This window comes from Rhinoderma darwinii, chromosome 1 (genome assembly GCF_050947455.1).
Source record: "Rhinoderma darwinii isolate aRhiDar2 chromosome 1, aRhiDar2.hap1, whole genome shotgun sequence".
NCBI lineage: Eukaryota > Metazoa > Chordata > Amphibia > Anura > Rhinodermatidae > Rhinoderma > Rhinoderma darwinii.
The window spans coordinates 665239651-665266121 of NC_134687.1; the positions used below are offsets into that span (position 1 = coordinate 665239651).

The 26471-nt window shown below is 44.6% G+C and overlaps 2 protein-coding genes across 4 annotated transcripts; both read right to left on the minus strand.

The window, feature by feature from the left end:
• Positions 1-363: 363 nt before the first annotated feature.
• Positions 364-11324, minus strand: LOC142664708 (uncharacterized). Its single transcript, XM_075843981.1, has 4 exons — positions 10670-11324; positions 10447-10544; positions 10175-10280; positions 364-2220 (listed from the first exon to the last, which is right to left on the minus strand). Exons 1-4 carry the CDS (start codon positions 10680-10682, stop codon positions 1328-1330), a joined length of 1110 nt encoding a protein of 369 aa, XP_075700096.1. The 5' UTR covers positions 10683-11324; the 3' UTR covers positions 364-1327.
• Positions 11325-11646: 322 nt separating this feature from the next.
• Positions 11647-25049, minus strand: LOC142664798 (oocyte zinc finger protein XlCOF29-like). Of its 3 annotated transcripts, none has more exons than XR_012851380.1 (4): positions 24888-25049; positions 17553-17716; positions 16696-17068; positions 11647-13005 (listed from the first exon to the last, which is right to left on the minus strand). XR_012851380.1 is itself a non-coding variant. In XM_075844139.1 (3 exons), the coding sequence occupies exons 2-3, from the start codon at positions 17628-17630 to the stop codon at positions 16844-16846; spliced, it is 303 nt and encodes a 100-aa protein (XP_075700254.1). In that variant the 5' UTR covers positions 17631-17716; positions 24888-25049; the 3' UTR covers positions 15870-16843. The 3 variants fall into 3 exon arrangements, 1 of the variants encoding a protein (XP_075700254.1); XR_012851386.1 differs by lacking the exon at positions 11647-13005 and adding an exon at positions 15085-15845; XM_075844139.1 differs by lacking the exon at positions 11647-13005 and having other exon boundaries at positions 15870-17068.
• Between the last annotated feature and the right edge of the window lie 1422 nt (positions 25050-26471).

Sequence of the window (26471 nt, forward strand, 5' to 3'; positions counted from 1 at the left end):
ACACGATGCAGGACCTGTGAGTGACGTCACAGATCTGCACTGCCAGAAGCTGGGCGTTCTGAAGAGAAGTGGATGATACTTCTATACACAACGCCCAGCTAGTAAAAGTAGTAAACACGCCCCGATGTAACACACATAATACACGCCCCGATGTAACACACATAATACACACCCAGTTGTACTTTTACTTTTCAACACGCCCAGTTGTACTTTTGCAAGCCTCATTTGCATAAATACGAAAATGGTCATAACTTGGCCAAAAATGCTCGTTTTTTAAAAATAAAAACGTTACTGTAATCTACATTGCAGCGCCGATCTGCTGCAATAGCAGATAGAGGTTGCAAAATCTGGTGACAGAGCCTCTTTAAGTCCCCTGGTGGGACTAGTAAAAAAAAATAAAAAATGAAAAACCCACATTTTCCCCTTAGAAAATGCTTTATTATTAAGAAAAAAGGTAAAAAAGTTACACATATTAGGCATCGTCGCATCCATTACGACTCCAACTATAAAGTTATTACATGACTGTGAACGCCGTCAAAAATAAAATAAAAAACCATGCAAAAAAACCAAACTAAAATCAATGTTTTCTGTGAATCCTGCCTTAAAAAATATGATAAAAAGTGATCAAAAAGTCATATGTACTCCAAAATGGTACCAATAAAAACTACAAGTTGTCCTGCAAAAAAAAAATAAAAAAATCCCTCATACAACTGCATCGGCGGAAAAAAAAATAAAAAAATAAATAAATAAAATAAAAAAAAAAGATATGGCTCTTCAAATATGGAGACACAAAAACAAATAATTTGTTGTTAAAAAGTGTTTTTACAGGCTAAAAGTAGTAAAACATACAAAATCTATATCAATTTGGTATTGTTGCAATCTTTATCTATACCACACGGTAAACGGCGTAAATTTAGGATGCAAAAAAGTGTGGCGAAATTGCGTTTTTTTTCTATTCCCCCCCAATCTTTTTTTTAGAAGTTAATCAATAAATTCTATGTACCACAAAATGGTGCTGTCACAAAATACAACTTGTCCCGCAAATAACAAGACCTTATACAGCTATGTCGACAAAAATAAAAAAGTTATAGCTCTTTGAATGAGACGATAGAAACATTTTATAAATAGATTGGTCATTTAGGCCTAAAATAGGCTGGTCACTAAGGGGTTAAAGTCTGAATAGTCTGATGTGTTTAAAATCTTTTATTTTTTGCTCTTATAGCATTTCCCACATTCTAAACGAGATTATGGTTTCTACTCCATGTGAATTCTCTGCGGAGTTCTAAAATGTAAATTTCTTTGTAAAACATCTTTCACATATAGGACATCAAAAAGGCTTCTCCCCTGTGTGATTTCTCTGATGAGCCCGAAGCTTGCCTTTAGTAGTAAAACATTTCCCACATTCTGAACACGAATATAATTTCTCTCCTGTGTGACTTCTCTCATGTTTAACAAGATATGATTTATGTGTAAAACATTTCCCACATTCTGAACATGAATACGGCTTCTCTCCTGTGTGAATTCTCTCATGTGTAACAAGACTTGATTTATCTGTAAAACATTTCCCACATTCTGAACATGAATATGGCTTCTCCCCTGTGTGAATTCTCTCATGTATAACAAGATGTGATTTATCTGTAAAACATTTCCCACATTCTGAACATGAATACGGCTTCTCTCCTGTGTGAATTCTCTCATGTCTAACAAGTCTTGATTTATCTCTAAAACATTTCCCACATTCTGTACATGAATATGGTTTTTCTCCTGTGTGACTTCTCTCATGTATAACAAGATGTGATTTATGTGCAAAACATTTCCCACATTCTGCACATGAATATGGCTTCTCTCCTGTGTGATTTCTCTCATGTCTAACAAGAGCTGTTATATATTTAAAACATTTCCCACATTCTGCACATGAATACGGCTTCTCTCCTGTGTGAATTCTTCTGTTTGTTAAAAGAGCTGAGATTTTTGTGACCTGTTTACCACATTGAAACCTTTTACCCCCTTTCTGAGCTGTACTTGTGGTAACAATCTGTGATTGGTCAGGAGAAGATTCCTCATGATTAGTGAAATTATATGATAGATCTGTACTGTGAAGTCCTGGATGTAGATTAAGGGTAATGGGGTTTTCTCCTGAAGACTGCTGCATGATATCTTCATCTTCATTATAATTTAGCAATAACGTGAAGTTTCCCTCAGAGATTTTACTGGGATTTTCTGTTAGGATTTAAAAAAAAATTTGATCTGGTTTCACAATAGAAAAGTGGACACATTTCTAACCTTCGTATTCGGCTGGAAACACACATGCAGTGTTTTGAGCCAAAGTCAGAAATGGATCAAGCAGGAAGAAGTTTAGGCCATGACTTTTGACTCCATATACCTTTGAATAACACTTTAAAATAAATACATGACAATCTAGGATTATGGTCTACACTCAGTCCTCCACTATTAATTTATTACATAAAGCTTGACTTAATAAAATTATTTTTTTTGGAAAAGCAGAACCTTGTCTGGCAATGAAGCTTGTTCTTTGCCAACACATTTAGCTGTTTAAATACTAATGAGACACACAATCTTAACTTAATATTGTTACAGTCTAATCTTGGCCACAGTCTACATTTAACAAGATAATGTGTCATGAGACAAATCACAGGATGAATTCATGGACATGATAATGAGGACTGCATATCCGAATGGCTGAATAGTCACTGGATCCCAATATTATAGAACATCTGTGGGATGTAGTGGAATAGGCAGAGCGAAGTTAATAATCAGAATCAGGAATAAAGGTTTCCAGTACATAGTAATATCATTCCACTAAGAATTCAGGCTGTTCTATGGGGAAAGAGTGTTCTGTCAAGTACTGATAATGTGAACCTAATGAAATGAAGTGGCCTCATTCAAGTTTTAGTCATGTGACAATTTAATAGAAAATTGTTGTTCTATTTCTCTGCCAACCTATATGTAATTGGTCTTGTTTTCTCAAAACATATAGGGCTTAAAATAAGTGATATATTTAACTGGGATGGAGTGGGAGAGTCGGAGAGGAGAAAACTCAGCTGGATGTTTTAAAACGTCCTAGCAGAGATAGGTGTGGACCACCAGGGCATTTATAAGCTATGGGCAGTCAGCAACTAGTTAAAATAGGTGCTTCCTAATAATCATGGATCTGGTTTTTTAAATCCAATCTAAAAACCACATCTTTAAACCCACTTTGAAAACTTCATAAAGACTCTTAAAGCGAACCTAACTTTTAGACGACTTTTCAGAATAATCTGTCATATGTGTGTACAGGAGCAATAACACTATTTGTGGCCATTACATGACTTGTATCTGGCATTCTTTTAGCAGTTCTCCCTCTGCAGGCTCTATCTTTAAATCTCAGATTTCCCTGAGGTAGTGGGTGTAGCTTAACTGCTATCATGTCTTCTATACACTGCACACAGAGAAGAGAGCCACCCTGGTCTACTATCTCTCTGTAGGACACGCTTAGAAGCTGCAGCAGCATGGAGCACATCATACAGCAGTAAGGAGCAGTGTAGCGGAAAATCCAGCACAGAGGTGACATATGACTCTTACCAGCAGCCTATGTCTACTCTCTGCTTCTGCTCCCCCTCTCTTCAAAGACTTTTATTGACAACAGCATCTGTGTCTTTGTGCTCCTGCTCCCTCCTTCTGCTTCCCCTTCCTTTCCCATAGACTTCTATAAGCAGCAGCATCCGGTTGTCTCTCACCTAGTGGCACTAACTGTAGCGTCCATCGGGTTTACTTACCTCAAAGGATCTGCGAGCGCTGGTCCCTATTTCCTTCCTAGGAGACGCCAGCGCTCACTTCCGCTCAGGTCCGCCGTGTCCCGTAGGGTGCGCACGCACGCTCGTGCCCGCTCTTAAAGGGCCAGCGCGCACATGAAAACAATCATCATCATCAACTCACATGATTTCCTGGACTGTAAGAAGGCCCCTGCCCTTCTGATCCTTGCCGGTGCGTTGTTTGTCGTATCCTAGTTTATCTAAGCAAATGGTCTCCTAGTGTTTTCCAGTTCTCAGTTCCTGTATCCTGTGCTATCCTGGAAAAAGTGCCGTGCTGTGCTGTAGTCGTGCTGTGCTGTATACCACGCCTGTCCTGCTACTCCACGCCTAACGTCTACCTGCTGCCTAGTCTCAGCCGAGCCTGCCTTGCTACTATCCGAGCTGCCACAGGTACCCTATACGACCTATAGACTGTGACCTGCACCCTGTTGGCCAGCTGCCATACCGCAAAGGCGGTACGGCCCAGTGAGTCCACAAATCCTATGTGACACTAACTTCACATAAAATTTTCATGGATAAATGCTAAACTATAACAGTAAGTGACTTGTGTGCAGAGTTGTCATGGGGACCTTGTGTGTTTTCTAATAGTTCCTAAATTCTTGTCCCAGGCTCATATTAAATATAGAACTAAAATGAGGATCTTTCTTCTCAACTGTTATTATTAGAAGATTTGTAATGGAAGAACCAAATAAATGAGAAAGTACAAAGGAAATAACCAAAATGATGTTTAACCAGTTGAGGACTGCCCACTGTGTATATATGGTACAGGTTTAAGTTTGCTGCCTGAGTGATTGAGCAGCTAAATGTCGGGTGCCCGGTCGTCAGAGACTGCCAAGGACCCTGGAAAGAAGACAAAAGTAATTTTTGCCACTTGTCTTCTCTGCACTCACGTACACAACGCTCAATGAGCGCCGCTGCCTCTATTGATGCCGGTGGTCATGTGGTCAGGAGGCTGCTGCTGTATCTAACTAGACCAAGCACAGCCCTATCACGGACAATAGTCACTATAACAGGGCTGATGTCCCCTACTGTAAAGCGCCAGTTACAGAGGAAAAGTATAGTGTAAAAAAAATAAAATGAAATAATAAAAGTTCCCCAAATGTCTTTTCTGATGGAAAGGCCATAAAAATAAAAGTTAAAAAACAAAACAAAAATAAATGAAGTAAAAATGACATATAAACCCCTACCTTAACGCATTGTCACCTACATGTACGTAAAAAGCGTTAAAGGGAAGTATGGAGCTGAGCACGCTCCATACTCAACGGGTGTCGGCTGTGTAATACAGCCGACACCTTACTGCAACGGCTGGAATCAAAGATCATTTGATTCCGCCCGTTTTATGTTATTTAACCCGCACGGTGAACGTTGTACAAATTTTTTTTAAATATAATTAAAGACGCCAGAATTGTTGTTTTTTTGTCACCTTAGCTCCCCCCAAAAAAGTGATAAAAAAATTCACATGTATCGCAGAATGGTATTAATAAAAAAATACAGCTCATCCCGAAAAAAAAATAAGCTATCACACCGCTCAATCAAGCAAATTTTTAGTTTTATCTTGAAATTGTTAATTTTTTTAACAAATAAAAGAAGAAAAGGCTCCCCCACGCTTGTAAAGAAAATTCCCTGAAGTACGGAAATACCCGATATGTGCTCGTAAACGGCTCAGAAAAGAAGCACAGATTGTGATGGATTTGTTTCTGGCCGCCATGTTTCATTTGCAAAACACCTTTGGGACCAAAACAGCGGAAACCCCCCCAAAAGTGACCGCATTTTGGAAACGACACCCCTTAAGACATTTATTAGGTGTGTAGAGTATTTTGACCCCACAGGTGTTTTTCTAGAAATTAATGCGCTGGGGAAGGTAAAAGGTGAAAATTGCAATTGTTCCACAGATATGCCATTTCAGAGTCCAATATGTTGTGCCCAGCTTGTGCTATTGGAGACACACACCCCAAAAATTGTTACAAGGGTTCTCCCGGTTAGAGCAATACCATATATGTGGTAGTAAACTGCTGTTTGGGCACAGTGTAGGGCACAGTATTGAGGCAGCGTCTTTTGGCGCCTGGAGTTTGCTTGGTAGTAGCTCTGTTTGGTGTATTACTGGTGATTCAGTTTATAATGTGGAGGCATATGTAATCTGTGAGGAGTACATCAGGGTATATGTAATATGTAAGGAGTACATCAGGGTATATATAATCTGTGAGGAGCACATCAGGATATATGTAATATGTGAGGAGTACATCAGGGTATATGTAATATGTGAGGAGTACATCAGGATATATGTAATATGTGAGGAGTACATCAGGGTATATGTAATATGTAAGGAGTACATCAGGGTATATGTAATATGTGAGGAGTACATCAGGGTATATGTAATATGTGAGGAGTACATCAGGGTATATGTAATATGTAAGGAGTACATCAGGGTATATGTAATATGTGAGGAGTACATCAGGATATATGTAATCTGTGCAGAGTACATCAGGATATATGTAATATGTGAGGAGTACATCAGGGTATATGTAATATGTGAGGAGTACATCAGGGTATATGTAATATGTGAGGAGTACATCAGGATATATATGAGGAGTACATCAGGGTATATGTAATATGTGAGGAGTACATCAGGATATATGTAATATGTGAGGGGTACATCAGGATATATGTAATATGTGAGGAGTACATCAGGGTATATGTAATATGTGAGGAGTACATCAGGATATATGTAATATGTGAGAAGTACATCAGGATATATGTAATATGTGAGGAGTACATCAGGATATATGTAATATGTGAGGAGTACATCAGGGTATATGTAATATGTGAGGAGTACATCAGGATATATGTAATATGTGAGGAGTACATCAGGATATATGTAATATGTGAGGAGTACATCAAGGTATATGTAATCTGTGAGGAGTACATCAGGGTATATGTAATATGTGAGGAGCACATCAGGATATATGTAATATGTGAGGAGTACATCAGGGTATATATAAGCTGTGCGGAGTACATCAGGGTATATGTAATATGTGAGGAGTACATCAGGGTATATGTAATCTGTGAGGAGTACATCAGGATATATGTAATATGTGAGGAGTACATCAGGGTATATGTAATATGTGAGGAGTACATCAGGGTATATGTAATCTGTGAGGAGTACATCAGGGTATATGTAATATGTGAGGAGTACATCAGGATATATGTAATATGTGAGGAGTACATCAGGGTATATGTAATATGTGAGGAGTACATCAGGGTATATGTAATATGTGAGGAGTACATCAGGGTATATGTAATATGTGAGGAGTACATCAGGGTATATGTAATATGTGAGGAGTACATCAGGGTACATGTAATATGTAAGGAGTACATCAGGGTATATGTAATATGTGAGGAGTACATCAGGGTATATGTAATATGTGAGGAGTACATCAGGGTACATGTAATATGTAAGGAGTACATCAGGGTATATGTAATATGTGAGGAGTACATCAGGGTATATGTAATATGTGAGGAGTACACCAGGATATATGTAATATGTGAGGAGTACATCAGGGTATATGTAATATGTGAGTACATCAGGGTATATGTAATATGTGAGGAGTACATCAGGGTATATGTAATATGTGAGGAGTACACCAGGATATATGTAATATGTGAGGAGTACATCAGGGTATATGTAATATGTGAGGAGTACATCAGGGTATATGTAATATGTGAGGAGTACATCAGGGTATATGTAATATGTGAGGAGTACATCAGGGTATATGTAATCTGTGAGGAGTACATCAGGATATATGTAATATGTGAGGAGTACATCAGGGTATATGTAATATGTGAGGAGTACATCAGGATATATGTAATGTGTGAGGAGTACATCAGGATATATGTAATATGTGAGGAGTACATCAGGGTATATGTAATATGTGAGGAGTACATCAGGATATATGTAATATGTGAGGAGTACATCAGGATATATGTAATATGTGAGGAGTACATCAGGGTATATGTAATATGTGAGGAGTACATCAGGGTATATGTAATATGTGAGGAGTACATCAGGATATATGTAATATGTGAGGAGTACATCAGGGTATATGTAATATGTGAGGAGTACATCAGGGTATATGTAATATGTGAGGAGTACATCAGGATATATGTAATATGTGAGGAGTACATCAGGGTATATGTAATATGTGAGGAGTACATCAGGGTATATGTAATATGTGAGGAGTACATCAGGGTATATGTAATATGTGAGGAGTACATCAGGGTATATGTAATATGTGAGGAGTACATCAGGGTATATGTAATATGTGAGGAGTACATCAGGATATATGTAATATGTGAGGAGTACATCAGGGTATATGTAATATGTGAGGAGTACATCAGGGTATATGTAATATGTGAGGAGTACATCAGGGTATATGTAATATGTGAGGAGTACATCAGGGTATATGTAATATAATATATAATACAAAGTTCCCCTTGGACCGGCTCATCTGCATATTTTTTCATCCTCGACTAATGGGAGTCATATCTTATTATTTTTTCATAGACGTAGTGGTTTGAGGGCTTTTTATTAGTACCATTTTGGGGTACGTGCAAATTTTTAAACACTTTTTATTCCATTTGTTTTAGGCAAACTGATCAAAAAAAGGCAATTTTTTTTAATGTGGCGTTCACTGTTCTGTATAAATCACGCTACCTTTATCCTGCCGGTTATTTTTTTGTTTTCTTGATTGAGCAGAGTAGAGGCTTATTTTTGTGGGGCGAGCTGTAACTTTTGTTAATATATACGACTTTTTGTTACATTATTATTTAGCGCTAAAGTGACCAAAAAAAATGGTGATTCTGTCGGTTTCATGTTTTTTTTTACGGTGTTCACCATGCGATTTAAATAATGTCATATTGTAATAATTCAGACTTTTTACGGAGGCGGTGATACCAATTGTGTTTATTTTTTACAATACTTTAAAAAAAAAAAAAATGTGAGAAAATGTTTTTTTTATGTTCTGTACACCACTAAAAAATGTTTTTAACTATTTTAACACTTTTTATTAGTCCCTGCTCGGGCTTTGAACCAGCGATCGTCAGACATACTAATGTATTGAATTATTTTCATTTTTACAGGCTCCTGGTGCCCCCCAAAATCTGACACTAAGGGCTTATTCAGACGAACGTAAACTACGCGTGTGCAACGCGTGTGATTTTCACGTGCGTTGCCCGTAGCTATATTAGTCAATGGGGCCGTGCAGACATGGCAGCGTTTTTTGCGCAGCGTTGCTCCGTTGCAAAAAACTCACGACATGTCCGTTGATTCAGCGTTTTCAACGCATCACGCACCCATTGAAGTCAATGGGTGCGTGAAAACCACGCATGTCGCACGGAAGCACTTCCGTGCGAACTGCGTGTTTGCGCAACAGCTGTCAAAAGGATGAATGTAAACAGAAAATCACCGCGTGCTTTTCTGTTTCCGAACATCCAAACGGAGTGTCTTTGCGATTAGCGAACCCCGACAACCGAAGCTAACTTCACCGGGTTCGGCCAAACTCGTTTTGGCCGAACCCGGCAAAAAAATTTCCGTCGGGAGACATTCACTGTGCATGGTGCTGAAAGAGTTAAACTGTTTCAGCACCATGGACAGTGACTTGCGATCCCAAAATACATGAACCTGTAAAAAAACCCGAAGTTCTAACTTACCGATTACTCCTGTCTCCTTCCTGCAGTCCAACCTCGCAGGATGACACTTCAGTTCAAGTGACAGCTCCAGCCAATCACAGGCCAAGCACAGGCTGCAGCCAATCACAGGCTGCAGCGGTCACTTGGACTGCCGCGTCATCCAGGGAGGTGGGGCCCGATGTCAAGAGAGGCGCGTCACCAAGGACGCGTCACCAAGGCAACGGCCGGGAAGTTCTCGGTAAGTAGGAACTTTATCTTTTTTTTTACAGGTTTTTCGCTGTTGTGTTCGGCATTCACTGTCGAGGGTGCTGAAAGAGTTAGCTCTTTCAGCACCTTGGACAGTGACGGGCGTCGACAAGCCTCATCTCTATGATGCCGGCTGCGCGAAAATCACGCAGCCGCGCATCAGACACGGATGACACACGCAGCTGTCAAATGGTTTTTGCGCGTGCAAAACGCTGCGTTGTTTGTGCGCGCAAAAACGCAACGCTCGTGTGAATCCAGCCTAAGCCTAGTGCATGACCGGAGTCATAGATCACCTTGTAGAGAACTTCTATGTGCAGTCACAGCTCCCTCAGGTCCCGCACTATGTATAACACATTGTCTGACGTGTTACTGTAATGTAGAACTAAGGAGGAACCCCACCTTACCAAACCTCCCAATTCATTATTACTGACCTGTGGTAACACCTCCTGGAATTTCCTCCTCCACTTCACTCTTACACGGGTGATCGCCCCTCACCCGCTCTTCTTCTTCCTCCACTTTATTAGTCAGATTTTCCCCCTGATGTCACATATGTAATAATTCAGTACAATACAGCAGAGAGTGCGAAGAATCTAACAGATCAACATAAGAAACCACCAAAATCTATGACCCCATCTATGACCGCAGGACCATAAAGCTCCAGACCCCCCTGTATAGATGTGGTATAGGGCTCAGCTTCATCTACCTGATGATTCTCTGGGACATTGTGATTTTCCTCTGGACAGTCCTGGGAATACAGAGGACTGGGACATCTCTCTGGTGGATTTCTCCTACTGGATCCATCTGTAGGAAACACACAGTGATGGAATAGATTATTTACATGGGATGATGAGATGATGGGAGTGGTATCTAGGTGACCCTCAATACGGGTTTGTCTTTACAACTAATGAACGTCCCCCCCTCCTTACACTGATCAGCCATTACATCCGTCTCCTCTTCTGCTTCATCTTTAACCTCAACCTTAATGTCAATCAGATTTTCACCATAAAAGGGCAAGAATTTTTTTTTAAATGAACTTGGTTTCAATGACTTTATAGCAGAGGTGTAGTTTGGATCTTCAGCACCCGGGGCAAAGATTCAGTTTGCCCCCCAACATCTCCTTCTCCCTCGCCATGTTTGCTTTCTCTACCAATCAATGAGGTGTCATTTTTTTTTTATGTAACTCGAGTATAAAACCATTTGTACATTTTACAAGCGATAAAGTTCTAGAAGGAAGTTACCAGAATAATAAATGAAAATAAAATAAATGAATGAGGTAAGTGCTGGACTACAACAGATTGTATAACGGAGGCTAATGAGACTACATGGTGACATAATGATCAGCCTTCTCTCGTAGATAGTGTCACACCCCCCTGTAATTAGTGCCACACAGCCCCCCTGTAGTTACTGCCACACAACCCCCTATTGTAGATACTGCCAGACTCCCCGCCTTGTAGTTACTGCCACACACTCCCTTGTAGATACTGCTATATAAACAGCCCCTCCTTGCAGATACTGCCACACAGCCCCCCTTGCAGTTACTGCCACACCCTTTCAGACACTGCCACACCCCCCTTGTAGATACTGCCAAACCCCCCTTGTAGATACTGCCACACACTCTCTTGTAGATACTGCTATATAAACAGCCCCTCCTTTCAGATACTGCCATACAGCCCCCATTGTAGGTACTGCCACACACTCCCTTGTAGATACTGCTATATAAACAGCCCCTCCTTGCAGATACTGCCACACAGCCCCCCTTGTAGATATTGCCACAGACATCCCTAGTAGATAATACTACACCTCCCCCTTGTAGAGTGCCAAACGCCCCCCTGTATAGAGCCACACCCCCCCTTGTAGATACTGCCACACAGCCTCCCTTGTAGATACTGCCACACTCCCCCCCCTAGGAGAAAATGCCAAACACCTCCCCTGTAGATAGTGCCACACACACACACCCTTGTAGATAGTGCTATAGCCCTCTCCCTGTAGATAGTGCCATTGGGGCTCCCTCTAGGAGTGGAAACCCCGCTCTGCCTGGCGGAGCCCCTGACGTCACTGTCCATATATGGATAGTGACGTCAGGGGCTTCTCCAAGGGCAAAATCCCTGGCCAGAACGTCTGTAGCCGGGAGTCCTAAATGTCACTGTCCATATATTCTACATTTCAAGATCGGGAACCCACAGTGAAGACCCTCATCTTTTATTAGTCACACAAAGTACCTGTATTACGGAAAACAACTACTCCAAGTTTTCTCTCCACAAGGGATGGGAAACCACTGAGGTGTTGGAGGAAGCTCTACGGTTTTATAACACCAAGTTTCCTTTTACCTGGTGCGGTTATGAAGAATGAGAAAATAAAAATATATGATTACATTTAGTTAATTGGTTTTCAGTGAGCCCATGACCGCACCATTAGAGAGACGGCCTCCCTCCTGGACAGGACACAGAAGCTGTATAAAGAGAGGGAACACCCCCATCCTCCTCTGCAGCAAGACTCATGGACCTATTAGGACAAATACGTCAATATATTTAAATGAAAAAGACCCCCACTGTCCTCAATATATACAATAATCAGCCATAACATTAAAACCACTGACAGGTGACGTGAAGAACATTGACAATGCACCGGACAAGGGAGGAGATATTTGGCAGCAAATTAACCGTTTTAAAGTTGATGTATTGGAAACATGGGCAGGCAAAAGAATCTGAGCGACTTTGACAAGGGTTAAATTGTGATGGCTAGACGACTGGGTCAGAATCAGCATCTCCAAAATGGAAGGTCTTCTGGGGTGTTCCTAGTACGCAGTGGTTAGTACGTATCAAAAGTGGTCCAAGGAAGGACAACTGGTGAAAGGGTCATTGATGTGCGTGGGGAACAAAGGCCGGGCCGTCTGGTCCGATCCCACAGGAGAACTACTGCAGAACAAACTGTTCAAAAACATAATGCTGGCTATGATTGAAAGGTGTCGGAACACACAGAGCGCCTCTCATTGTGGCCAGCCGCATCTACACAAGCGCCATTTCGCAAAAGCGCCTCATTGCGGCAAGCCGCATCTACACAAGCGCCATTTCACAGGAACCGCATACTACAGTGCCTGAGGAAGGTCATGGATATCCCTCTTCCGATCCTCCGAGGCGGAGATATACAGTATTGCAAGGATTGAGTTTGCCCAGTGAAAACTGTTCAGTTACATCATTGGAGCTTCTTACCTTATTCGTTTAACGGAGTCCTGTGATGGATGCCATATAGTGCCATCTGCCAGCTATAGGTCCCCATTGTAAAAAAAAAAAAAATGATGTTTAGGGTATATGTTTTTTACTGGACTCCGCAGGATGGAATAGTGTAGTGTACTACGCTGTTCTATACCGTTTTATTGCTGTATACTGACGTATATCAGCCCGACAAAGGCCAAACAGATGGTTCAGTGAGATACCTCAGGTAATGGTTCAAGGTATGGCCATAAGGTTTCTTATATACAAAGATATTAAAATAATCCTATGGGCCAGTAACAGATGTGTATCAACTATGAATAATACGGTGGCAATGTATACTGCAGATAACACAATAATGTTAGTAGAAGAGAAGAATTTCTCCTTATTGTTTACTAAACCTTTCTTACTAAGAGTGACAGAATCATGAGAGGAGGGAAATGTAGGAGAACTTCACTATGGAATGACCACTTGCTCCATTTTGCCTGAATTTTGAATAATTAAATTAACTTCAGAATTATTATTGGATTCGAATATTTTGCTTTCTGAACACATTTCATTTTGGGCGGAGATTTTGTTGGATAATATCCGTGTTTGGCTCTAACGCACTGAGGATAAGGGGCCACAACTTTTTGTTATCTTTAGTTTCAGACACTGAAAATAAAAATAAAAAGTAATGTAGGATCATATTATTTACCGGCTTTTCATCATGAGCGGATGTCATTTAATATTGTACTACTTACAGGTTATGTACACCTCTGAACTGAATTCTTTTTATTGCTCATTTGCTTCCTAAATGTAAAATTAAGCAACTTACTAAATTAAAATGTCATTATAAAGGTCCTACCACTTGGCTGCTGTAGAGCCTGTGTAACTCCTGCAGACAGTCGGTCTCCTGCAAATTGTAACTCAAATCCGTCACTCCACTGCTGCTGACGGCTGACTCAACCGCTCTCCCTCCTCCTTTCTTTAGTGTTAGAGATAGACGTGTGTGTGTGTGGTTTTGTTTGTACATAGCAGGTCCGAGTATAGAGAGATCATCTTGATAGCCTGTGTGCTCTCCTTCCTATCCTCACTATGATACTATCAGCTTGTGTGATCTTGTCTGTGCAACCCTCCGCTGCTATCTCTAAGACTGAGAGAAGGGAGGGGGAAGAGCAGTTGAGTCAGCCATTAGGAGCTTTGCACTGACGGATTTGAGTTAGAATTTGCAGGAGACCAACTGTCCACAGGGGTTTTGCAAAGTCCACAGCAGCCAAATGGCAGGAAATTGTAATGAAGACTATTTAGAAAGTTGCTTAATTTTGCATTGAGAAAGAAAATTAACAAGAAAAATAATTTCAGTTCAAAAAGGTGAACATAGCCTTTATAAGGAACCGGTTAGTAGGTTTAAAGCCTCTAAACCACCAGTATGCCGTCATGAAGCCAGAGTTTAGCGCTGTAAACCTGCCTACCTCAAAAAAAGAGGACATTTAGGGAATGGTTAGTAAAGTAAATGACCACTTACCGGAAGAAGTCCAGCAGCATCGGGTGCATGCACATATGAAGCCGAGGACACTACACCTCACTTTACTGTGCATGCGCAGTGAACTGTCCTCTGCTTCATATGCGCCTGATGTCGCTCCCGAGCTCCTTTCGGTAAGGGTATGTGCACACACACTAATTTTTGCCCCGAATTACGTCCGAAAAATGCGCCTCGATAGCGTTGACAAACATCTGCCCATTGAAAGCAATGGGCTGACGTTTGTCTGTTCACACGAGGCGTATATTTACGAGCCGCTGTCAAATGATGGCGCGTAAATAGACGCCCGCGTCAAAGAAGTGACCTGTCACTTCTTGTGGGGCGTAATTGGAGCCGTTATTCATTGACTCCAATGAAAAGCAGCGCCAATTACGTCCGTAATGGACGCGGCGTTCAAGCGCCTGCACATGCCGTTACGGCTGAAATTACGGGGAGATTTCCTCCTGAAAACATCCCCGTAATTTCAGCCGTTACGGACGCCCTCGTGTGAACATACCCTTAGTTGTAATTTACTTTACTAACTATTCCCGAACGTCTGTTTATGAGGTAGGCAGGTATTGAACACTAGACCCCGGCTGTATACCGGTATGCTGGTGGTTTAGTGGCTCCAAACCTACTGACAGGTTCCCTTAGTTATTATTGGTTGATCAAGATTTCTTAGAAGGTGTGAACCTCTACTGTTTCGATATCAATGTATTTCTATGTTATTAAATATGCATAAAATCAGCTGCACGTCCCGCATATGTTATAGAATCACTGGTTGTGCAATTCCCAAATGTCTGCTGGATACCGTCGGGAGTAAGCATGCAAATAAAACCCACCCCAAATCCGTCACAACTCTGATCGAAAGAATCTAAGGCTACTCTGAGGTATTCGCCAGAGCCCACTGCAAGGCGGGATGGTTTTTGATGCACAGAACCCAGGTTATTCTAACAGAGCTCAGTGTTGGATAAGGGGTGCAATGCAGGCTACACCTGAACAGGTAACCAGACAGCCAGAGGGTAAACAGAAAGTCCAAAACAGAGCTAATGGAAATCAGGTACAGCAGAGGTCACAACCAGCCGGGAGCAGATAATCAAAACCGGTAAACAAGGGGTTAACGAGAGACAAGCCGAGGTCAGTTTCCAAGAAGTCCAGAAGCCTAGGGCACAGGGTAAGTGAGAAAACGTTATATCCCAGATCTCAGTGTCTACCCCCCAATCCTATGCTGCCCTATGATAGGGGAACATAAGAGACCTGACACATCCACACTAAACGGATTGTTCTAACCGGACAAATTTTCGCAAAAAAGAAGCTGGTCCAGAGAGTAGCCGTGCGCCATGGGTCCTGCTGATGGAAGATCCGACAATCAGCTCATATCACCGGAGAAAACTGCGGGGGGGGGGGGGTGTCACATAATTAATATGTATGTAATATTACACAACTACCAATCACATGAACCGCAACAGTATAATACAATGGAAGCAGCTCTTTAACCCTCTCACTGCTTGTCCGGAGCTGTGCTCATGCAGGAGGAAAAGTACTGAGCACAGCTCGGACAGTAGTGTTACTGCAGGGAGAACGGCGTGTAATGAGCAGCAGCTTCTCCCTGCACGGTAACAGTAAAGTTTAACAGTCCATGACCACCCTGACCAGGTCTTCTACATTTCTAGCGTCCTGCTGCTGGATTCCGCTTGTTCTTGAGTTCAATCCCCCTGAAACTCCATTCCAATAAAATGCTTAAAATAAAATGTAACGGAGAGTAAAATAAATAAAGCATTATATCTCCACACACACATTGTTCAACCTGTTTTACTTACAATCGGACAGATCCCTGGATCCACATTCCTCATTACTACCAGTGACCCTGTGTATTGTGTCTTACAAGGAAGATCTTTAACCCTTTCTTATCTCTCTCCACACCTTACCATTACCAAATCCTGTGGGAGCCGGTTCCATGACTTTACGGTTCGGACAGTGATGTGCGGCATTAGGACTTTGTGATGAAATTGCATTCAACTTATCTGAATGTGGTTACTACAAATTCATGCACCTGCTGCAGAAAGAACCACATTCAGATATATGGAAACTTCTGCGTGTGAACATAACCTAGTGCAGCACTGCAGCAAAGCAAGGAACGTGTGATCAGAGATCAGGAATCACCTGTCTGTATATAATGCACGTGACGAAATTAACACTTCAACAAATAAACAAACAAAATATAATATCTGTATCTTCTCACCTTGCGATGTGCGCGGCCGGTAGTCCTCCATCATGACCTCCTCGTACAGATCCTGGTGTCCTTCTAGATACTCCCACTCCTCCATGGAGAAATAGACAGCGACGTCCTCACACCTTATAGGAACCTGACACACACAATGATACAGTCATCACCCAGACACCTCCAGTGCTGTTACTGTAGAATTTCCCAGCAGTGTCACCTCTCCAGTCAGCAGCTCAGTCATCTTGTAGATCAGTTCTAAGATCTTCTTCTCATGTATCCGGGAGTGAAGGGGAGGCTCTGTGATGGGGCTCTGACTACTGCTCCATCCTCCTGACTCATGGATGATGGGAGTCGTACAGTCACCCGATGTCTTCTTCACTATTGTGTACTCCTGTGTATGGAGAGAGACACTTAGAGAACTGAACACAGTATTCCACCCTCAGTAGAGAGAGGGAGATTGTGACCCCACTGTATAGAGCTCTAGTGACCCCACATCTGTAATACTGGAGACCTCACCTACAAAAAGACATTGAGAAAATAGAACGAGGCCAAAACTAAGAAGGAGATAATATTGGGGGACTAGATGGACCATGTGCTCTCCTCCTGCCGTCATCTTCTATGTTTCTATATAGAGGTCATCCTGATCCTCCTGGTTCCTTGTCATTGCTCTACAACATTACTATTACTGCATTGGTGACATGACACATAACTGACCATATTGGTGGCTGATCTTCAGCTTTTCTGCTGGTGGCTTCTTGACGTCACTTGGAAGGTCTGGACGCTGTTATACAGGACACTGGATTCTTCCTATTACTTCCTATTATGTATTGTCCCTTCCCTATGTGTGACTTGTTCTATAATGTAGAAAAGTTTACCTCTCCGCTCAACAGGTAGATGATCTCCAAGGTGAAGTCTAATATTCTTCTGCTCATCTCATTCCTGTCCTTGTCCATCCTTGGTGGGTCATTCAGGAGAAGGAGCGTTGTGGAGGAGAAGATGAGAAAACTGGAGGAACTGGAGGATCTAGTACTGCAGACGTCTTTATGAAGAAAGGAGAAGATGGAAATCATACAGGGGACAACGTCATGTGTGACATACAGAACCTCACTTATTCATCATTGAGAGAAACATCTTCTCAGAGCAGTCACCACATGGAATAAAGGGGTATTTCCAACACGGACATTTCTCCCCACGACAGGCCAGGAATGTCTGGTAGATGCGGCTCCACCTCTGGGTGGCCTTGTTAGGAGCTTTCTGTAACTCCTATAGCAGTGAATGGAGAGACACAATCTGCTCAGGTCCTCCTGCTATGTCATTTGCTGCCAACGGAACAGACTGGTGGTCAATGTGACAGATGCCCTTTATGAATTATTACCCCCAAATATAAGTCTTTACAGATATTAGAAGTTACCTCAGAGATCCTGGACCTTCAGAGACATCTAAATGTCGTATTTATTACAGTATTGACCTATTCCTTCTAGATTGTTTTACCACAGTTCATGTAAATCAACCGCCGAGTGTGCACGCGCGGGAGGCCACGGCCACCCAGTCCTCTGCTTCTACATTACTCTGTGCTCCTCCTTCTAGACCTGTCCTCTGCTTCTACATTACTCTGTGCTCCTCCTCCTAGACCCGTCCTCTGCTTCTACATTACTCTGGGCTCCTCCTTCTAGACCTGTCCTCTGCTTCTACATTACACTATGCTCCTCCTTCTAGACCTGTCCTCTGCTTCTACATTACTCTGTGCTCCTCCTTCTAGACCTGTCCTCTGCTTCTACATTACTCTGTGCTCCTCCTTCTAGACCAGTCCTCTGCATCTACTTTACTCTCTGCTCCTCCTTCTAGACCTGTCCTCTGCTTCTACATTACTCTGTGCTCCTCCTTCTAGACCTGTCCTCTGCTTCTCCATTACTCTGTGCTCCTCCTTCTAGACTTGTCCAGCACCTTCTAGACCTGTCCCCTGCTACTACATTACTCTGTGCTCCTCCTCCTAGACCTGTCCTCTACTTCTACATTACTCTGTGCTCCTCCTTCTAGACCTGTCCTCTGCTTCTACATTACACTGTGCTCCTCCTTCTAGACCTGTCCTCTGCTTCTACATTACACTGTGCTCCTCCTTCTAGACCTGTCCTCTGCTTCTACATTACTCTGTGCTCCTCCTTCTAGACCTCTCCTCTGCCTTCTACATTACTCTGTGCTCCTCTTTCTAGACCTCTCCCCTGCTTCTACATTACTCTGTGCTCCTCCTTCTAGACCTGTCCTCTGCTTTCTACATTACTCTGTGCTCCTCCTTCTAGACCTGTCCTCTGCTTCTACATTACTCTGTGCTCCTCCTTCTAGACCTGTCCTCTGCCTCTACATTACACTGTGCTCCTCCTTCTAGACCTGTCCTCTGCTTCTACATTACTCTGTGCTCCTCCTTCTAGACCTGTCCTCTGCCTTCTACATTACTGTGCTCCTCCTTCTAGACTTCTCCCCTGCTTGTACATTACCCTGACCTCCTCCTTCTAGACCTGTCCTCTGTTCTACATTACTCTGTGCTCCTCTTTCTAGACCTGTCCTCTGCTTCTACATTACTCTATGCTCCTCCTTCTAGACCTGTTCTCTGCTTCTACGTTACTCTGTGCTCCTCCTTCTAGACCTGTCCTCTGCTTCTACATTACTCTGTGCTCCTCCTTCTAGACCTGTCCTCTGCTTCTACATTACTCTGTGCTGTTCTTTCTAGACCTGTCCTCTGCTTCTACATTACTGTGCTCCTCCTTCGAGACCTGTCCTCTGCTTCTACATTACTCTGTGCTCCTCCGTCTAGACCTGTCCTCTGCTTCTACATTACTGTGCTCCTCCTTCTAGACCTGTCCTCCACATTCTACATTACCCCATGCTCCTCCTTCTAGACCTGTTCTCTACCTTCTACATTACTTTGTGCTCCTCCTTCTAGTCCCGTCCTCTGCTTCTACATTACTCTATGCTCCTCCTTCTAGACCTGTCCACCACCTTCTAGACCTGTCCCCTGTAACTACATAACTCTGTGCTCCTCCTTCTAGACCTGTCCTCTGCTTCTACATTACACTGTGCTCCTCCTTCTAGACCTGTCCTCTGCTTCTACATTACACTGTGCTCCTCCTTCTAGATCTGTCCTCTGCTTCTACATTACTTTGTGCTCCTCCTTCTAGACCTGTCCTCTGCTTCTACATTACTCTGTGCTCCTCCTTCTAGACCGGTCCTCTGCTTCTACATTACTCTGTGCTCCTCCTTCTAGACCTGTTCTCTGCTTCTACATTACTGTGCTCCTCCTTCGAGACCTGTCCTCTGCTTCTACATTACTCTGTGCTCCTCCTTCTATACCGGTCCTTTGCTTCTACAATACTCTGTGCTCCTCCTTCTAGACCTGTCCTCTGCTTCTACATTATTCTGTGCTCCTCCTTCTAGACCTGTCCTCTGCTTCTACATTACTCTGTGCTCCTCCTTCTAGATCGGTCCTCTGCTTCTACATTACTCTGTGCTCCTCCTTCTAGATCGGTCCTCTGCTTCTACATTACTCTGTGCTCCTCTGCTTCTACATTACTCTGTGCTCCTCCTTCTAGACCTGTGCTCTGCTTCTACATTACTCTGTGCTCCTCCTTCTAGACCTGTCCTCTGCTTCTACATTACTCTGTGCTCCTCCCTCTAGACCTGTCCTCTGCCTTCTACATTACTTTGTGCTCCTCCTCCTAGACCTGTGCTCTGCTTCTACATTACTCTGTGTTTCTCCTCCTAGACCGGTCCTCTGCTTCTACATTACTGCGCTCCTCCTTCTAGACCTGTCCTCTGCTTCTACATTACTCTGTGCTCCTCCTTCTAGACCTGTCCTCTGCCTTCTACATTACTCTGTGCTCCTCCTAGACATGTCCTCTGCTTCTACATTACTCTGTGCTCCTCCTAGACATGTCCCCTGCTTCTACATTACTGTGCTCCTCCTTCTAGACCTGTCCTCCGCTTTCTACATTACTCTGTGCTCCTCCTTCTAGACCTGTCCTCTGCTTCTACATTACTCTGTGCTCCTCCTTCTAGACCTGTCCACCAACTTCTAGTCTCATCCTCTGCTTCTACATTACTCTGTACTCCTCCTTGTAGACCTGTCCTTTGCTTCTACATTACTCTGTGCTCCTCCTTCTAGACCTGTCCTCTGCTTCTACATTACCCTGTCGTCCTCCTCCTTCTAGACCTGTCCACCACCTTCTAGTCTCATCCTCTGCTTCTACATTACTCTGTGCTCCTGCTTCTAGACCTGTCCTCTGCCTTCTACATTACTTTGTGCTCCTCCTCCTAGACCTGTGCTCTGCTTCTACATTACTCTGTGCTTCTCCTCCTAGACCTGTCTTCTGCTTCTACATTACTGTGCTCCTCCTTCTAGGCCTGTCCTCCGCTTCTACATTACCCTGTCCTCCTCCTTCTAGACCTGTCCTCCGCTTTCTAGTCTCATACTCTGCTTCTACATTACTCTGTGCTCCTCCTTCTAGACCTGACCTCTGCTTCTACATTACTCTGTGCTCCTCCTTCTAGATCGGTACTCTGCCTCCTACATTACTCTGTGCTCCTCCTTCTAGACCTGTCCTCTGCATCTACATTACTCTGTGCTCCTCCTTCTAGACCTGTCCTCTGCTTCTACATTACTCTGTGCTCCTCCTTCTAGACCTGTGCCCTGCTTCTACATTACTCTGTGCTCCTCCTTCTAGACCTGTCCTCCGCTTTCTACATTACTCTGTGCTCCTCCTTCTAGACCTATCCCCTGCTTCTACATTACTCTGTGCTCCTCCTTCTAGACCTGTCCTCTGCATCTACATTACTCTATGCTCCTCCTTCTAGACCTGTCCCGCTTCTACATTACTCTGTGCTCCTCCTTCTAGACCAGTCCTCTGCTTCTACATTACTCTGTGCTCCTCCTTCTAGACCTGTCCTCTGCTTTCTACATTACTCTGTGCTCCTCCTTCTAGACCCGTCCTCTGCCTTCTACATTACTCTGTGCTCCTCCTTCTAGACCTGTCCACCACCTACGACACAGTAGACCACACCACCCTGATTCAAATTCTCTAGTCCCTTGACATCACAGACATGGTACTCTCCTGGATCTCCTCATACCTTACCAACCAAAGACTTAGTATCTCCCACTCACACACCACCTCCTCCTTGTCCCACCCTCTGTTATTGTCCCTCAAGGGTCTCAGTGTCCTGGGACCCTTACTCTTCTCCATCTAAACCTTAAGTAATTTACCTCTCTGCTCTTAATGTTACCGCCCTGCTATCTAGAGTGTCTAAGGGTACGTTCACACGGCCTATTTTTTAACGTTTTTCGGGCCGTAAATGCCCGAAAAATCGGAAGCAGAACGCCTCCAAACATCTGCCCATTGATTTCAATGGGAAAAACGGCATTCTGGTCCTACAGGCAAATTTTTTAAGTGGCCGTTTTAAAAAAACGGCCACGAAAATGAAGTGCAGGTCACTTCTTGGGATGTTTGTCATAGACTATATAGAAAACCGCTCCAAAAACGGCCGTAAAAAATGCAGCGAAAATCGCGAGTGGTTTAAAAAACGTCTGAAAATCAGGAGCGGTTTTCCCTTGAAGCTCCGTATTTTCAGATGTTTTTGAGTTGGAATGTGAACAGACCCTTAGGGCATGTTCTCACGCTTAGATAAAAACGTCTGATAATACGGACCTTTTTTCAGGCTCAAACAGCTCCTGATTTTCAGATGTTTCTTTTAACAATTCGCGTTTTTCTGAGTTTTTTACGGCCGTTTTTCAATGGAGTCAATGAAAAACGCCTCCAAAAACGTCCCAAGAAGCGTCCTGCACTTCTTTTGACGAGCCGTCATTTTACGTGCCGTATTTTGACAGCGACGCGTAAAATAAAGGCTTGTGGGCACAGAACATCGTAATTCCCATTGAAAGCAATGGGCAGATGTTTTTAGGCGTATTAGGGGCGTTTTTTCAGGCGTAATTTGAAGCGTAAAACGCCCGAATTACATCTGAAACCTCTGCGTGTGAACATACCCTAACAGTTATCTCCACCTTCACCTCCCTCTTCCTAAAGATCAACCTGGAGAAAACGGAATCATCTTTACCCCATTTCACCCCCCCCCTCACCAGAACCATCAATCACAGGTAACGGCTCCACACTTTCCCCGTTTCACAAGTCGGCGTATTGGGATAACCCTTAATGTCAGACAGCACAGCCAAGCGCTTCCCACTTCTTTCCCCCTCCCTCTAGAAGTCCGTCTTTCCTCCCCCTCCCTCTGGAAGTCCGTCTTTCCTCCCCCTCCCTCTGGAAGTCCGTCTTTCCTCCCCCTCCCCCTGGAAGTCCTTCTTTCCTCCCCCTCCCCCTGGAAGTCCGTCTTTCCTCCCCCTCCCCCTGAAAGTCCGTCTTTCCTCCCCCTCCCTCTGGAAGTCCGTCTTTCCTCCCCTCCCTCTGGAAGTCCGTCTTTCCTCCCCCTCCCTCTGGAAGTCCGTCTTTCCTCCCCCTCCCTCTGGAAGTCCGTCTTTCCTCCCCCTCCCTCTGGAAGTCCGTCTTTCCTCCCCCTCCCTCTGGAAGTCACGTCTTTCCTCCCCCTCCCTCTGGAAGTCACGCCTTTCCTCCCCTCCCTCTAGAAGTCCGCCTTTCCTCCCCTCCCTCTAGAAGTCCGCCTTTCCTCCCCTCCCTCTAGAAGTCCGTCTTTCCTCCCCCTCCCTCTAGAAGTCCGTCTTTCCTCCCCCTCCCTCTAGAAGTCCGTCTTTCCTCCCCTCCCTCTGGAAGTCCGTCTTTCCTTCCCCTCCCTCTGGAAGTCACGTCTTTCCTCCCCCTCCCTCTGGAAGTCACGTCTTTCCTCCCCCTCCCTCTGGAAGTCACGTCTTTCCTCCCCCTGGAAGTCACGTCTTTCCTCCCCCTCCCTCTGGAAGTCACGTCTTTCCTCCCCCTCCCTCTGGAAGTCACGTCTTTCCTCCCCTCCCTCTAGAAGTCCGTCTTTCCTCCCCCTCCCTCTGGAAGTCCGTCTTTCCTCCCCCTCCCTCTGGAAGTCCGTCTTTCCTTCCCCTCCCTCTGGAAGTCCGTCTTTCCTCCCTCTCCCTCTAGAAGTCCGTCTTTCCTCCCCCTCCCTCTGGAAGTCCGTCTTTCCTCCCCCTCCCTCTGGAAGTCCGTCTTTCCTTCCCCTCCCTCTGGAAGTCCGTCTTTCCTCCCTCTCCCTCTAGAAGTCCGTCTTTCCTCCCCCTCCCTCTGGAAGTCACGTCTTTCCTCCCCCTCCCTCTGGAAGTCACGTCTTTCCTCCCCCTCCCTCTGGAAGTCACGTCTTTCCTCCCGCTCCCTCTGGAAGTCACGTCTTTCCTCCCCCTCCCTCTGGAAGTCACGTCTTTCCTCCCCCTCTCTCTGGAAGTCACGTCTTTCCTCCCCCTCCCTCTGGAAGTCACGTCTTTCCTCCCCTCCCTCTGGAAGTCACGTCTTTCCTCCCCTCCCTCTGGAAGTCACGTCTTTCCTCCCCTCCCTCTGGAAGTCACGTCTTTCCTCCCCCTCCCTCTGGAAGTCCGTCTTTCCTCCCCCTCTAGAAGTCCGTCTTTCCTCCCCTCCCTCTAGAAGTCCGTCTTTCCTCCCCTCCCTCTAGAAGTCCGCCTTTCCTCCCCTCCCTCTAGAAGTCCGTCTTTCCTCCCCTCCCTCTAGAAGTCCGTCTTTCCTCCCCTCCCTCTAGAAGTCCGTCTTTCCTCCCCTCCCTCTAGAAGTCAGTCTTTCCTCCCCTCCCTCTAGAAGTCACGTCTTTCCTCCCCCTCCCTCTGGAAGTCACGTCTTTCCTCCCCTCCCTCTAGAAGTCCGTCTTTCCTCCCCCTCCCTCTGGAAGTCCGTCTTTCCTCCCCCTCCCTCTGGAAGTCCGTCTTTCCTTCCCCTCCCTCTGGAAGTCCGTCTTTCCTCCCCTCCCTCTAGAAGTCCGCCTTTCCTCCCCTCCCTCTAGAAGTCCGTCTTTCCTCCCCCTCGTACAGACATAAATGCCAGTACATATGCCCTCATCATCCACCATGTAGACTACTCCCCCATCCTCCTCTGTGGCTTCCATCTAACACTATTACACCCTCCTACCCATTCTCAGCTCTGCTGCAGGGGTAAATCTACCTCTCCCCTCATTCCACCTCTGCGGTCACTGGCCGCCCATTACCCACTAAATTATGTGCAACACTGTGCCAAAAACCGCACGGAAATGACCTCATATAACCTTACCGTACTACTGTATCATGGGAAATCTCCTGACTGATAACAGAGGGAACACGATACAACAGCGGTGACCGGAAGTCAAGTACACCTGACCAGCGCCGCTTCACCTCACAAACGGCAAGGATCGGTAATGACGTCACCACCACGTGGCCATGATGGGCGGGGCTTATATGTGAACAGGAGGCATAGTCCCGTCCCCACACAGAGAGACCACCCATGTCACGTGATCATCATCGCTTTACACATCGCAGGAGCCTCGCCCCCTGTCACGTGATTAACTTCGCTTCTTCCTTACGGTAGCACATGAGCCCCACCCCTGATGTCAAGTGATCATTATGAGTGCGCCACACAGCAGAGCCTCGCCCCCTCACAGAGCCCCTCCCCCAATATCACGTGATCATCATCATCATAGGCCTCCAATCCATCGTCCATTCGTCCCAGTTCTAAGTTCCGCCCCCCATGCATCGGTCACGTGATCCTTATATTATCACATGTCCTTCATCCACCGCCTGGCTCCGCGGATAAGCTCCGCCCCTCCTGCTCCGGTCACATTGTAGTGACGTCTTCACAGGTCTTTCAGCTATTTCCGTGTATGAGGTAGAGAGCAGCGCTGGTCGGGTGTTCTCTCTGTTATCAGCCACCCCTGTATGAGTGTGTATACAGAGAGCTGTCAATCATTGAGTGACCCCGCCCACTGGACGCCTAGCCGGGATTTAACCCCTTCAGTGCTGGCCTCTTTGGGGTAAGTGGTTATTTCTGGTCTTTGTAGTGGTCGGATGTTTTGTGGGACGAGTCATAGTTTGTAATGACATAATATTCGCTACATACAACTTATTCACTGACTTTTATACGTTTCTTGTTAATGTCGTTCACCGTGCGGTTTAAGGGAATGTTCACACGTAGCGAATACGACCCACAACACGCAAGGAAATCACCCCGAATATTCACCCCAAATGGTGGACGTATAATCCCCCCGAATATCTACTACAGAAATACAACAAGGCCGATCCTCACCTCTCCCAGCGTTACCATAGCAACACGCCCTGCTCTTCCGGCTGTGTCCAGGTGATCCCTATAATGACATGTGACCTCTCCGGCCTGTGATTGGCTGCAGGGGTCACATGACGCCTTCTTCTTTATATATGTGTAACCTGCAGCGTTGCTGTGAACACGCAGCGGAGCCGCAGAGGATTCTGGGAACAATGGCGTTTGTTGCGGAAATTGACTTTCCCATTGAACTTAATGGAGAAATTCTGCAAAAAATGCGCAGCGAATCCGCGGTATAAATCCGATATCCTGCGTGTTTATAATCCGCACCGCAGGTTAACCCCTTAATGACCAGGCCAGGTTCTGTTTTAGTTTTTCCCTCCCTGTCTTCTCAGATCTATAAGGCTCTATTCACACCACAGCGTCCGAGTGTCGGCCAATAAAAACGTCAGTTTTTCTCGGGCGTTTTGCTTTCGTTCCAGGCCGTGTTTACTTTTTTGGCGTCCGATTTTTGACCCGTTTTGCCTCCTTTTTTTCCCTATCCGTTTTAAAATCGGATGACTTTCATTTGTAAATTTTTTGGCAAACGCTTCCCCCTGTAGG

What these genes read in the sequence shown, in the direction of transcription:
- LOC142664708 (XM_075843981.1), bottom strand. An exon ending in ATGTCCCAGAGAATCATCAG is followed by an intron (nt 10,281 to 10,446) that starts GTAGATGAAGCT and finishes ATGTGACATCAG; the next exon opens with GGGGAAAATCTGACTAATAA. An exon ending in TCCAGGAGGTGTTACCACAG is followed by an intron (nt 2,221 to 10,174) that starts GTCAGTAATAAT and finishes AAATCCTAACAG; the next exon opens with AAAATCCCAGTAAAATCTCT.
- LOC142664798 (XM_075844139.1), bottom strand. Translation starts at nt 17,630, where the DNA reads ATGGACAAGGACAGGAATGAGATGAGCAGAAGAATATTAGACTTCACC. An exon ending in TCTACCTGTTGAGCGGAGAG is followed by an intron (nt 17,069 to 17,552) that starts GTAAACTTTTCT and finishes CTCCATACACAG; the next exon opens with GAGTACACAATAGTGAAGAA.